This window comes from Dysidea avara, chromosome 7, assembly GCF_963678975.1.
Source record: "Dysidea avara chromosome 7, odDysAvar1.4, whole genome shotgun sequence".
NCBI classification, from domain to species: Eukaryota; Metazoa; Porifera; class Demospongiae; order Dictyoceratida; family Dysideidae; genus Dysidea; species Dysidea avara.
In genome coordinates, this window is record NC_089278.1 from 14,834,372 (window position 1) to 14,847,589 (window position 13,218).

At 39.5% G+C, this 13,218-nt stretch overlaps 2 protein-coding genes across 2 annotated transcripts; one reads left to right on the forward strand and one right to left on the reverse strand.

Moving 5' to 3' along the window:
- Nucleotides 1-245: 245 nt before the first annotated feature.
- On the reverse strand, nt 246-10,443 carry LOC136259962 (serine-rich adhesin for platelets-like). The gene is made up of 6 exons (XM_066053542.1): nt 10,307-10,443; nt 8,086-8,131; nt 7,963-8,034; nt 6,214-6,357; nt 2,295-2,964; nt 246-2,115 (listed from the first exon to the last, which is right to left on the reverse strand). The coding sequence occupies exons 1-6, from the start codon at nt 10,373-10,375 to the stop codon at nt 300-302; spliced, it is 2,817 nt and encodes a 938-aa protein (XP_065909614.1). The 5' UTR covers nt 10,376-10,443; the 3' UTR covers nt 246-299.
- Nucleotides 10,444-10,445: 2 nt separating this feature from the next.
- Nucleotides 10,446-13,053, forward strand: LOC136259964 (tektin-like protein 1). The gene is made up of 10 exons (XM_066053545.1): nt 10,446-10,540; nt 10,653-11,090; nt 11,270-11,386; nt 11,480-11,662; nt 11,800-11,902; nt 11,951-12,111; nt 12,163-12,281; nt 12,329-12,430; nt 12,733-12,876; nt 12,930-13,053. The coding sequence occupies exons 2-10, from the start codon at nt 10,692-10,694 to the stop codon at nt 12,946-12,948; spliced, it is 1,347 nt and encodes a 448-aa protein (XP_065909617.1). The 5' UTR covers nt 10,446-10,540; nt 10,653-10,691; the 3' UTR covers nt 12,949-13,053.
- The last annotated feature ends 165 nt before the right edge of the window (nt 13,054-13,218 follow it).

Below are 13,218 nucleotides of genomic sequence, written 5' to 3' on the forward strand. Positions count from 1 at the left end.
ATGGACACCTTGCAAGTGATGAATACCAAAAAAGTACCAGCCAAACTGATGAACCCAGCTGCTAAATACAGTTCTTGACATATCGCTTTTTAAACTTTTAGCTATCAATTATGTGTGTGCTATTTAGTTCCCTTGCCATGGCCTGTACTGTGCATTGGTATATAGTCGCCTGTATCTAATGTGTATGTAATTGTTATGATTGTATGTTTCATGGGTGTCTATTATCTATGTATGTTTTAAACATCTTTATGTACTATAAAAGTATGAAAAAAGCACACAATTCACATTATGTATACAAATCAAGCTAGCCTATCATGTTCTTGCTGTTGAAGAGCCTTTTGCAATCCTAAGCTAGCAGCTGCGTCAATCACTGCATAATTGTCAGTTGACTTCTGAGCAGGCATGGTTTGATTGATAGCCGCAGAACGTGGTCGAAACTTGGGTTGTCCTATTTCAGCAGGCAGTACCACAACCTCACAATAATTGAGTGATGAAGATGATTGTTTAGGAGATGGTGGGTTAATGACTGACTGTGGGTATAAGGTTGGTTTAGGGCCTGCTGGTGGTGCAGGTGGTTGTGTGGGTGAATGTATTACTCCTTGAAAACTAGGATTCCTTGGTGGCAGCTCTGGATAAACAGAGAAGAGTGACGATGGCTCAGGATGTTGCATTCTCTTTTTCAGCTCTCGAGGTGGCACCAGAGGTTTTTCTGGGCTTCGTGGTGGAAACATAGGTGGTTTACCTTGATTTACAGAAGATACAGTCTTGGGAGATCCTGGCAATTCCAGCCTTGAATAATTTGAACTTGAACTTGGTGATCCAGCCACCTTTGGTGAATGGGAAAGTAGGGAGTATGGGGAAGAGTCATCTTGTATTGACTTAGCTGGATTAGAGTTTTCAGTGTGAAATTGCAATAGCGAATATGTACCATTAAGACAGTTATCCTGGTTTGTCTGTACAGAACAGGTATTACCATTTGCCTTAACAGGCACAAAATCTTCATATCCTGCTGCAGCTGACTGCTGAGGCTGCACTACCTGTTTAGGTACAGTTTGTTCATCCTGAGCAGCACGTCGACCTATAGGAGTCATTTGTTCATATTCTGATTCTTGTGGTATATCCTGAGAAGTATGTTGATCTATAGGAGTCATCTGTTCATATTCTGATTCTTGTGGTTTATCCAGAGCAGCATGTTGACCTATTGGAGTCATCTGTTCATATTCTGATTCTTGTGGATCAGTACCAGGTGTTTGGTTGAGGGGTGTCAAATTTTCATACTCACTTGTTTGTGATGGATCAGACTGCTGTTGTGGTGTTGTGGCTTTCTCAGAATTAGAAACAGGATGTGCAGCATAATCTGTTGAATCATCATTTTTGGGTTCACTCACAGATGTAGCTGTCTCCTCAGCTGGTTTGCTATTTGGTGACTCATCACTTGGGAAGTGATGGAAAACAATGTGGCTATAGGATAGCTGCCCATTACTTGGTGTTGTTGGAACACCTTTACGTGAAACTGGTGAGGAATGGTACCTTCTTACACCAGTTTTGTTTGAGTAGTCAACATTAGCATACTGGGTATCTGTAGCATACTGGTCTTGTGTACTGCTGTCTTGAGTAGTAGGGTCGAAATTAATATAGTTGTCTGACACATGAGACTTTGATTTCTTCTCTGCTTGAGATTCTGATTTCTTCTCTGATTGAGAAACAAGATCAAAATTAACGTAGTTGTCTGAGCTATTTTTACCATCCTTATTAGGAAGAGCAGGCTTGTGATTAACACTGGAATGGGTTCTGCCTTTGACAGTTTGAGAAGTGGGGTCCAAGTTGATATAGTTGTCTGAGCTATTTTCACCATCCTTAGCAGGAATAGCAGGCTTGTCAACAGTTTGAGCTGTGGGATCAAGGTTAACATAGTTATCTGATGCCTCGTGGACTGAACCAGTTTTCATCATGACATATTCTTCATCATCTTTTTTGCTAGTGGATGGTGCCACATCAAGATTCATGTACTCCTTGTCAGCAGTGTCACTACGATGTCGACTGCTCCCCATAGTTGCTGCTTTAGATGCATCAATGTTGCGGTAGTTATGAGCTGGTGCAGGAATTGAGCCACGCCTGCAAAAACAACAACAACACTCATTACATCATGATTACACAGAGACACAATGGTGACAAGAAACCCAATAAAACTTGACACTTGTCACATAAATGTACTTTACATTTATTAGATTTGATAACCAACAACCAAGAAATTGGATTAGTAACAATACCGCAGTGAAGCATACATAACTTACTGATGACGTTTTATTTCTCTTTTGTTTTCAAAAACATCATCGTCCGGAATAATCTCATATTCAACTTCAGGTACAATACTCTTACCATCAGGACCCAAGTTCGAATAGCTATTCCCATCTGACTCCACATTGTAATAAGGAAGGGTTGACTCCTTTAGTACATTGCCCATTGATTTACGAAGCCTGGTATTAGATGGCTTCTTAGTTTCACCCAAATCACTGGTACTCCGAAGCTTACTTCTTGCTACACCTGAATGTTGCTGAGCTTGTTGTGATGACAATTTACTGAAGTTGAAAGATGGTGAGGTAGTAGGCCTAGGGATAGAACCCTGTGGTGTAGCAATCTCCTCAAACTTGTGACGTGAAATAACATCATGGATTGTAATTGAACGCTTTGCCAATCCATCAAGTAAACTGTACAGTTTCTTGTTATTGTTGCATCTTATAAGAAATGTCTTTTCACCCTTGGGGCACTTGTTGCCAGTTTCAAACACGAAACCATTATCAAAGTCCCCATACTTCTTAATGTGACGGATTAGAAAGCTACACTGAAGCTTTGGTGGTTGATCTGTTGTCGTGATTGTGATGGCGTTGTCTCGGACAATCAATAGAGCAAGACCTTGCTTCAGTTGGTGTTGGCGGTGAGGTATAGTAATGTTGATCACCAACACTACATGATATAGACAAATACAAGTATGTAAACTATGTATTTATGTTTCTAGCTATATACTCATTGAAACTGCACTCATTGAAAATGCCATCCTTTTATGTATTTAATAAGGTATGCCTGTACATCAGTGGTGTATGTGTATAGTGTGTATACAAATGCATATGCCTGTGTGCGTGCATGCATGCCTTGTGTTGGATTTGCACTCCAATAATGGGGCTTACACCATGCATACAAATATACTGCAGAAGATGGTGGACCAAGACCTGTGGTCTTTCCAACTTCCTTGGGGGTGTTCATTCACTTGGCCTACACAAATTGCTTACAATTATTAAGTTACCCAGCATCCCTAGGCTACTACTTCCCATGATGGTTGGGAAAGGGATGAAGGTCTTCGGACAGATAGTCCGTGTGATTGTAGTATGTGCTGTGTATAGTAGTATGTATCTAGTATGCCCGTGTGTGTGTGTGTGTGTGTGTGTGTGTGTGTGTGTGTGTGTGTGTGTGTGTGTGTGTGCGTGTTCATTTCCAAAAAAGCTCCTAAAGTAAATGTAACCTAAGAGTATACGTATGAACAGTAATGTTATGTATTGTATGGACTATACTCTCTTTGGTGTTCTGTAGTTTAGGCTAACGGATAGCACATAAAAGTGATGGATATCAGGATATTCAAAGTATTCAACTGGTCACATGTTACACACAATGGCTTGTTACAGCTGTATAAACCACGTATACATATAGTCCATAGTACAGGCATAATATGGTAATTATTACGACTCAGTACAGTAGATACTTTAATACCACACATCATGACTGATCCCAATAACAAGTACAGGCTATTTTCTGTGGGTAAACTGGATGGTGTTAAATTGTAGATATAGTAATGTATGGGGGAGAGATGAGTGTATAATTTGCTATCAATTATAATTTGCTATCAATCATTTGTATTGTCATCAAGTACACTATGGGAAAGTGATACCTACCAACACATAGTTTACTCTAGTACACAAATAAGTAGTAGCACAGGTACAAACTATGTAACTATAGAAACCACTCCATCATTGAATACATATAGGAAAGTTCACTTATGCTGAAAGTTAGCAGATTTATTGAAACAATTCACTCCCTACAATGATTGTAATTTGACTGAATCACATGGAAAGGCAGTGAACAATCACAAGTTCTACCTCTTGTAAATGAGGGAAGTTCATAGTCAATAAATTTGATAGCTACTCCCTAGAATCCTGATAACAGGTAACTAGTAGTGGAGCTAGTTATCAATATAGCTAATAAAGTAAAGAGATGATCGTCCATGTTTTTTATTCATGAAATTGTGCTTAGAAGATTAAAAACTTTTATTATTTACTAAATAATATGCTCATAATGAACTATTCATCTAACAGACAATGTGACTTTTGTATTATATTTGAAGTGGAGTTATCAAAACTAATTAGAAATGAAAGCACTTTTGAAGTGGGCATCCTTTCTCACAAATGAATCTATTCAGTGTATTGAATATTATACACAGATATATTCCATGTATCTAAAGGCTCTGTGGGAACATCAAAGCTATTACAAGTGTTTCATAATAGACGTCTTCCATTCACATCATATCAATAGCCACAGTAACTATAGTGGTTATTCACATGACATAACTGCATACCATACAATACTTGTTCTTGGATTCTTCTGACGGCTTACAAAACACTAAGCCACAAGTTTAGAGCAGTGGTGGATTAACAGGACTTCTACTCTGAGGTATGGTACAGCTGCAGTGCAACAACCTAGCTGTAGTATGTATAAGATAACAAATAGTTATCCCTCAGTATTGCCTTATTGTTGATATGGTCCTAAAGTCTCTTCCCAAAGAGGATTACAAAAAAATCCTTACAACCTGGGCAGTTGTGCTTAGCAATTTTGAGTAGGAAGTTGTTTACCATGTGCTATATCAGCATTTCTGCCATACTCCACTTTTCTAAATATAGCACCGTCAGCATGCTAATTACAACTAAGCCATAGGAATGCATAGTTGCACACTACAGGCTTCAAGTAGATCAACCATCACACATGTATGTATGTTACGCTGTTTTGAGCTTGTGAAGTAGACAGAAATAGTGCAATACATTTCGTACGTGTGTAAATGTGCACAAGTGATATGACATGCTAAACACACATGCATATGGTACGGTTACCCAGGTGACGGCATGAAATTTGCTGATGACCTAAAGGTATGCCCCTACCCATATTTCCCCTTACAGCACAACAAGTATTATAGTTAATCTCACGATGGGTCTTAAACTATATCACATATAGAGGTAGCAAAAATTCTTTCTAGTTACTATACTAATGGCCGGTATATGGTAATAGCGTAGTGTTAAGAAGTATTTAGTGGACTATATCAGCATAGTAAGTAGGTTGGGTTATCCAGGGCATCTGGGTAACATTTTGTCCAGATCTTAGTAGACTATGGTCTGACCAGGATCAGATCAGGAGTGCAAGTTGTATTGTACTTATGGGAATGTAGCTCAAGAAAAAGCCACACCTACTTATTGGGAGTGCATGTAGTTGCCTGTTATGTAGGCAACATAAGGTCATGCCCACTTATTGAAATTATGAGCTTATATGGAGCTATACCCACTTGACTATTACTATTAGTCTTGCGCCCAGAGCACTTTTTTCTGCCTCATTCATTATGTGACAGAGGCATTTCCTTTCCTCTGTTATAGACTAGAGTAAGGTTTCTTACTTATTAAGGAAACCACAACAACAACAACAACAACAAAAACAACAAAAACTGGGCATTGGTGAGTATAGAAGCAGGCCTCTAGCACTTGGCTGTGATGTCACACAAAAAACAAATACACACACTCTACACAGACTGTCAACTGAGTTGGTCATCTACAGGTATTGCAAGGACAACCAGGTAAGTTACTTTACCTGGATAACACAAACACTAATACAACACTAAAGTCCATGCACAACACCCACAAACAAAGATCAATTTGCTACAATGGTTTAAAACAGCCATCTTTCTTGTTAACATGTTTGGGAGCATCTAAACTCACTACTTTTACAAAATTAAACAATGCCAGTATTAAAAGGTTCATAGCACTATACCATTTATTTTGTGATGTCTGGACACACATGGTGGTATTATTAACTATATAGCACACCACTATATACACTTATACCAGGAGCGTATTGGCAGGTGATTATGCATTCCTGGTTATACGGATTGACGGATGGACATACCTCTTCCAAACTTTTCCTGGATGACATCCCCCCAACTCATCATCACTTCTTCTGATTCAAATGAGAATATATCAGTGGTATGGTCGGATATGAGTGAGAATGTGTACTTCTCATTTCCATCTGGTTTAGGATTCACATAAATCCCTAAAAGAAAAGCAATTCACCCCCAGTCAACAACTATGATACTTTTATTATTGCATTAGTATATGTGTGCAGTGTGTGCAGTGTGTGTGTGTGTGTGTGTGTGTGTGTGTGTGTGTGTGTGTGTGTGTGTGTGTATGTGTGTGTGTGTGTGTGTGTGTGTGTGTGTGTGTGCGCGTGTGATAGCATATCCAAGTGGCTAGAGCATCAGCCTGGTAATCGAAAGGTTCCAGGTTTGATGCCCAGTATTGGTGTTGTTGAGCAAGAACCTTTATTCAAGGATCCAGCTACCCTACAAACTTTCTACCAATTCATGCAGGCCAGTTTTGTTACAGATATGAATGAATACAGCCTGGACAATACAAACAATGTAATGGTAGGAAGAATGAAGGCATGCACATGCGATTCACCAATGTCACCTTGAAAGAATTGGTTTGTGCTTGTAGCCACAAAGCATTTATGCATGTGTCGTACGTCTTCCATTGCTTACTATAATTTGATTAATTTCATAAATTTTTCAGACATTATCACAGCTTGCTACACGGTAACGAATAGTGGCAGAAAGAGTTGGAAGTTTGAAATGAGAAAGTACAAGGACATGTACTTAACAAGTATAGTCAAATTCTTCTTCAAAAATTAAAAGCACATGTGCCTTATAACCATGCAGAGTCCGTGGTATGTTATCATGCCAAAGATTGGATCAAGTAAGTTAAGTGAGCAATTCAAATAGCCAAAAGCAAAATTCTTCACTACATGGTAGCTTACTCACAGAACCTTGAACAGAATATTTTAGAAGGAAAGATAAGCACATAGCCAGGGAGGTTCAGATGAACCCCTTTCCAGAGGCAGATTTTTTAAAATTAAAATCACACCAAATCTTACAGCCCTGGGCAGTAGCTACTTGCACACTGGCACAGCTCTGTACTATTTTTAAGGGTCACATCATATTAATGCTAAATCACCGATGAATCAAGTATTGCATCATGTGATCAATTACACACATGATGCATGGTGGAAATGGAGTAGGACTGTTGGTTCAATTAGTTGAGCCATATGACTGTGGCTGTGATAAACTTTGAGTGGTCTGATATACATGTGTCAGGTTAGCACAAATAATGTATACTTGGAAGAAAGTATTGCCAATTAAGGGACTCAAATGTGGAGGGTTCCCATGTGCTTAGAAATTGAAGTTGGCTGTCAGCTCGTTGGCTGGAAATGAAGTAGTATTACAATAGGTTTATAGTTTCTATAAGCTGCATAAACAGCAGTGTGTAGGTTTAGCTAGTTAGGTGCACAAACAGCACCTTTATTGTTACTGCACACTTTTTGTATGCATTTCGTTCAAATGTGGTTCAGGGGAAGCACCCAGACCTTCCCCCAAAGACACTTCAAATCTGAACCCCCTCCCATGGCTCCACCCCTGAAGGACAATGATGCTGGGCCACCAGTGTAGTTGTAAAAAATAAACACTGTCCTGATCTAAATCAATATGAACATGCATTTATACAAGTTGGATCAAGGATAAATGTTTTAAGGTGAAGGTGTTCTACTTGATGAAGTTCCCACTACAAATCGCTCAAATACCATCGCTCAAATACCACCACTCACCAGAATATTCCTCGATGGGCACATGATATTTCTCCACTCCCTTGTTGTCAAGCAGTACAAACTGCAGTCGACCTATGTACAAGCAATAACACTGCTACATACACATCATATCATTAGGCTCACCAGTTGGTAAATTCTTCAGTACTGCTGTGCGAGGCTTCCATCGATCCTTTAATACAATAAATAGATAATGGTTGAGTAATGTACACTTAGTACTATGAATAAGTGTTAGCATTATAGTCAAATAACACAATGTTTGCCTGTTGTACTGTCCAGTTCTAAATTAAGGCATGACTAGACATAACTATCTTAGCTTGATTTTTTTTTGCCAAAGAAATGCCTAAAGCTAAAGTTCACTTTTCCAGTTAAGGATTTTTGGAGTTACAGTGCTACAAAGTGGAAACAACAGAACAACTGGTGGTAACAGAGGAATCAGTATATTCGATTATCACAAACTTATAAACGTTATGTTATTCAGAGTCAATAATTGAGTTAGCATCTTTCTATAACAGGCAAATCCATTCTTTTTGGCAAACTCTTAAAAGTGAAGATGCAACAACGACGGCATACTGTGATGAGCATAACAGTGTGTGCAGTGCATGAGATTTCAAATGACATAATATGACATGTGCACTGCATTGCACACACATGGGGCAAGAGCACTACTTGTGTACAAATGCCACAATGTGAAAGTAGCCATAAACTGGTCCTTCAAAAGGTATGTAGAGTGAAAACATAGCAAATTGAATGTTGTAATGCTTGCCACCATTACATCACTTTTGTGTCAACTGCCTTTTGCATCCAATACTGAAACTAGCCTGAGTGGACTAGGAGAAAGTTCTGAGTCTGGAGGCTAATATTTTCATAGATTACAAATTAGTCCATGGTTCAAGTCACATACAACTTTTCCTATCTGTGCCCTTTGCTTCAACTCACATTATTGTACTAAGTTTTGGATAGTGATGAGTGCTTAGTGATGAAGTGTGACTAGTGAATGAGCATAAACACATTAAATCTCACTATGAAAATCTGGTCTCTATATATACGTAGTAAACACCGAACACAACACTACAGACCATGTGCAATCTAGGGTGTGGTCCAGGAAAAAAGCTGCTGATTTTATGATGGTATATGGGAAAAGTGAGGGCAAAAGTATTGAGTGTCCTATTGCAAAAACCATCTGCTAATTCAGTGATTGTGATTAAATAATTGTACAATGCTCTAGTCCTATCAGTTTAAATAGGCTGTATCCTACTGGCTAGTAAGCCGCATGCAGATTGCAAGGGCTGCATCACACACCTATGGAAAACTGGTGCATCCAATCAAATTGCTCAGAGATCATTTAACGCTGTGATTTCCGCTAGAGTCCCATTGCAGGTGAGCTGCTGCCATAGCAACATTCGCCATCTTGGAGTGCAACCTATTGTGCAACCCCGATAGCGTACTGGTCAACCTTTGCCGTAGAATGCAGAAGCAGCTCTACTTCCTGGGTATTCTTTTACTCTTATAGAAAGCAATGCTATCAGGGTTGCAAAATAGGTTGTACTCTAAGATGGCAGATGTTGCTATGGCAGCAGCTCACCTGCAAAGGGTCTATAGTCACCCTTGAATTACACCATATAACTGACAGGCAAAGCAGAGCAGCCTCCTCTCTGAAGAGTTTGGTCTACGTCCAGCATAAATGTAGGAGTTTGTCATCATTCGGGTGTTACCATTGTATTGTAACTGGAAATTGCTGATGTGTTTACACACGCATTCTGATACTCCATTTGTACAAGTGTTTACTGTGGCTGTCATCAGACTCTCGCATGGGTTGACTGCACCAGGCTTATTCTGTTAAGGTAACACCACACATCCTAATGTTTTGGTGCTCATTGATCAACACCAATTAACAGGTGAGCTAATATGTATGTGTGTGTATGTGGGAAGTCAGTGTGTGGTGGACAGCCTATAATGAATAATCAGTTTGGTATGTTGTTGGAAGCTGGGCCACCCGTCAGTGAATCAGCAAAAACAACTCATGCCAAACACAATCACACGTGTAAACTATGTTAGCCCGTGTGTGGATGCTTTGAACAAGTGTGCATAGTCCTGCTGGCTGTATGGGCAACCAAAATGAATATCATCTCCATTAAACATGCAATCACAAACGCACATACATTACAGCAGGAACAATCCTACTAATCCTGGCTGTAATGCCGGCACACAGACACAAGAACCATTGCGTGCTTCATGCAAGAATGCATGTAATTGCTGTTAGCTCCTCCCATTCAAAGGAGACGCCGTCGGCACGTCTCAAGAGCTGCATAGCATAGACAAGACGCTTTTCCACATATAAACTCACAAAAAGTCCGCCTTCTTTATACTTGACTTGTCCCTGCTTGATGACCGCCTCTTCTTTTGGCCTGTCCATCTTGTCAGCGCAACGAAACTTTTTGGCGATCTCGTGATACTCTACCGGTAATCCTCATCACGTGATACGTATACGACTGCAGGTTGCCTATAGCGACATAGCATAACAAATATGGCTGCCTTGGAAAACTTACAAAAGTGATTATTGATTAGCGTCAATTGACAAGTATGACTATAATTATGTGTGTTTGTAATGTCATGTTCCTAATGTCTGTTGACAGCGCTAAGCGGCTGTATTCGCTACTATTTAAAATTTTTAATTCCACTTTCCCTTGCAGTTCCGGACTCCCTCTAGCTACGTGCTTCTGCTAAACGCAATGGAAGCATTAAAAAGAACTGTTTCTTTTAAGATTGAATCTGCCCCCTCTTCAGGGAGGCATGGTGCAGGACACAATGAACAGCCTACAATACCCAGAACTGCTCCAGTAAAAACACGATCAGGGATTCTCCGCTCTCCCTCTGCTACTTCAAGTAGTAGCTCTGATAAATTGTTAGCTAGTGAAGGTCTGCAAATATCTGGCCAGAAATTGGCTCACACACCAACAAAGGGTACAAAAGCAACCACCACAGAGGAACACTATGATAAGGCTTTGGACCCAGGAAAGGTGGCTGCAGATCTTAGACTAACCACATCACATAAAATGCACGAAGAGGTGAAATGTTTAAGATATGAATCCTCCAAGATCAGAGAAACTCTACTCAAGGTGGAAGAAGAGGTGAGTTGTCTACATTTGTCTTGATGTGATCATTCAAATTTATTATAAAAACAATACATGGATGCACTCTTTATCAACTTTCAGAGTAGTTTTACCATGCAACAAGAAACATCGACAGAGAAAAAAAAACAATAGACGCATTATGCAACATTTAAACTGATCCTTTTATACGGTATTAGGTTAAGCATGTATCAAGAGCTAAGAAGTCACTGGAGACTACTGTACAGGAGATCAGGACTAGTATATCAGTGAATCAGCAGTCACTAAGTGTGCAGGAGAAGAAAAGTCGTGAAGAGGTATAAGCAAACATGTGTACGCTCTATTAGAGTATATTGTGCATATATGCTGGACAGGGCTTTTATAGTAATGTGTTGTGTATGTATTTTCAGAATTCTTGTTTGAAGTTACTCAAATCAGAAATGTCCACATTATCCAAGTGCAAACAGGACACAGAAGGCAAACTGCAGGCACTAAAGAAATTACTACAAGAAATGGATCAGTCTCGTAGGCTACTACAAGGAAAACTGTCATCATCCTCACAAAATCTTCAACTAGATGCCCAGAGATACATGGTAAGAGTTGAGGAAATACATTCATTTAGAACAGACATTTTGGGACCAAAATTTTTGTCCTAATAATATCTTAATTTGGAGACTGGAGAGCCTGTTAAGAGAGGTTTAATTTCACTGTACCTCTGTCATACCTTCAGGTGTACCATGGTCCAATTGTTGCTCGTCATGATGGCTATAGTAGACAGAGACACTATGCCAACTCCTGTCCTCAACCAAAGAAACTAGCAGTCACAGTAGATAGTAAGCAATACTGCTCAATATCACAGTTGTATCACTGCCACACTGCAGCTGATCTGTTGACAAAGGCATTACGACTTGTAACAGAGTCTAGGAATTTCAGGCAACAACTGAAGGGCTTTCTATCAGCACAACAAACCAAACAACAGGAAATGTCCACAAAGATCAAAGATGCTTTGAGGAGTGACATAGCTGAGAGTAGACTTCACCAGGTAGACTTTTACAACAAGTTCCTATTATTTTTACACTATTGATTTTTACAGAGTAAAGCTACAGTAAAGAATGGTCAACTGAAGGTACAGCAAAATGTGTTAGCACGTCGTCAACATAACGAGGAGCTAGCCCTGGGTATAGCCAAGGGACCAGTTAGTGCACTACACAGGTCAGTACAACACCATATCCCACTAGTAATAGTAGCCTCTATTTCAGGTCAGTATCTGAGAGTACTGATCGACCTCTAACAAGACTTAGACCTGAGTCAGCCAGGGCAGAAATGGAAAATTTTAAAGAGACTGTTACTACAATTAATAGGTGAGCAAAATGGCAGCTAAGTCTACTGCCTATCCTGCACAAGTCATGGTCATAGAAACAAACTATAAAAACAGGAATATACTTTTGAAGATGTACTACCTACAAGGTCTACCTCAGGCCATGGTCAACACTTAAAAAATCGTATTGCTTGTTTGATCTACAGCACAAGTTTTAGGTGATAAAATTGTATTCTATAAAAAAGTGGGTCAGTCAGACCTGTGAAACAACTAATAATTGAAGATACTACCATTGCACCAAGCACAACAAACATCCTAATAGAACATACACATATTTGGTTACAGGAAGTTGTCTGCAACATGGGGTGAACTATCAGGGCTGGACAACCCCAAGAGAGCAGCTAACAGAGATTATTGTTCTAGCAGGAATGGCAGAGAGCTAAGTGACACAGCTCTGAGATTACGAGTAGCAGCAGGGGCAGACAACAAGTAAGCAACAGCAACATTGATTGTTACATTACTAATATTGTATGTAATAACAGGTGGGTATCTGGACTATAACATCACCTGTTAGGTTATCATATGTGAATTACAATTAATTATTATCTATTTACTACCTTTTGTAAGTTATTATATATAATATTTTATCTACCATACCAAAATCAATATGAGGTCATTGCAATAGTACTGTTAGATTTAATCATTGGTCATACAGTACACTAAAGTATAAGCCACATGTGATGAAAACATGGTGTCTGGTTAGCTTAGAAAGTCATGTGGGGTAGTCTGGCAGTGCCCACCCCATTGCATTATAGAGGAAGGGGTGGGTGC

Coding starts and splice junctions, on each gene's coding strand:
- LOC136259962 (XM_066053542.1), bottom strand. CDS start 10,375: ATGGACAGGCCAAAAGAAGAGGCGGTCATCAAGCAGGGACAAGTCAAG. Junction 8,035..8,085: donor ACTGAAGAATTTACCAACTG/GTGAGCCTAATG, acceptor GCTTGTACATAG/GTCGACTGCAGTTTGTACTG. Junction 2,116..2,294: donor AGAGAAATAAAACGTCATCA/GTAAGTTATGTA, acceptor TTGTTTTTGCAG/GCGTGGCTCAATTCCTGCAC.
- LOC136259964 (XM_066053545.1), top strand. CDS start 10,692: ATGGAAGCATTAAAAAGAACTGTTTCTTTTAAGATTGAATCTGCCCCC. Junction 12,282..12,328: donor CCAGTTAGTGCACTACACAG/GTCAGTACAACA, acceptor CCTCTATTTCAG/GTCAGTATCTGAGAGTACTG. Junction 12,431..12,732: donor ACTGTTACTACAATTAATAG/GTGAGCAAAATG, acceptor ATTTGGTTACAG/GAAGTTGTCTGCAACATGGG.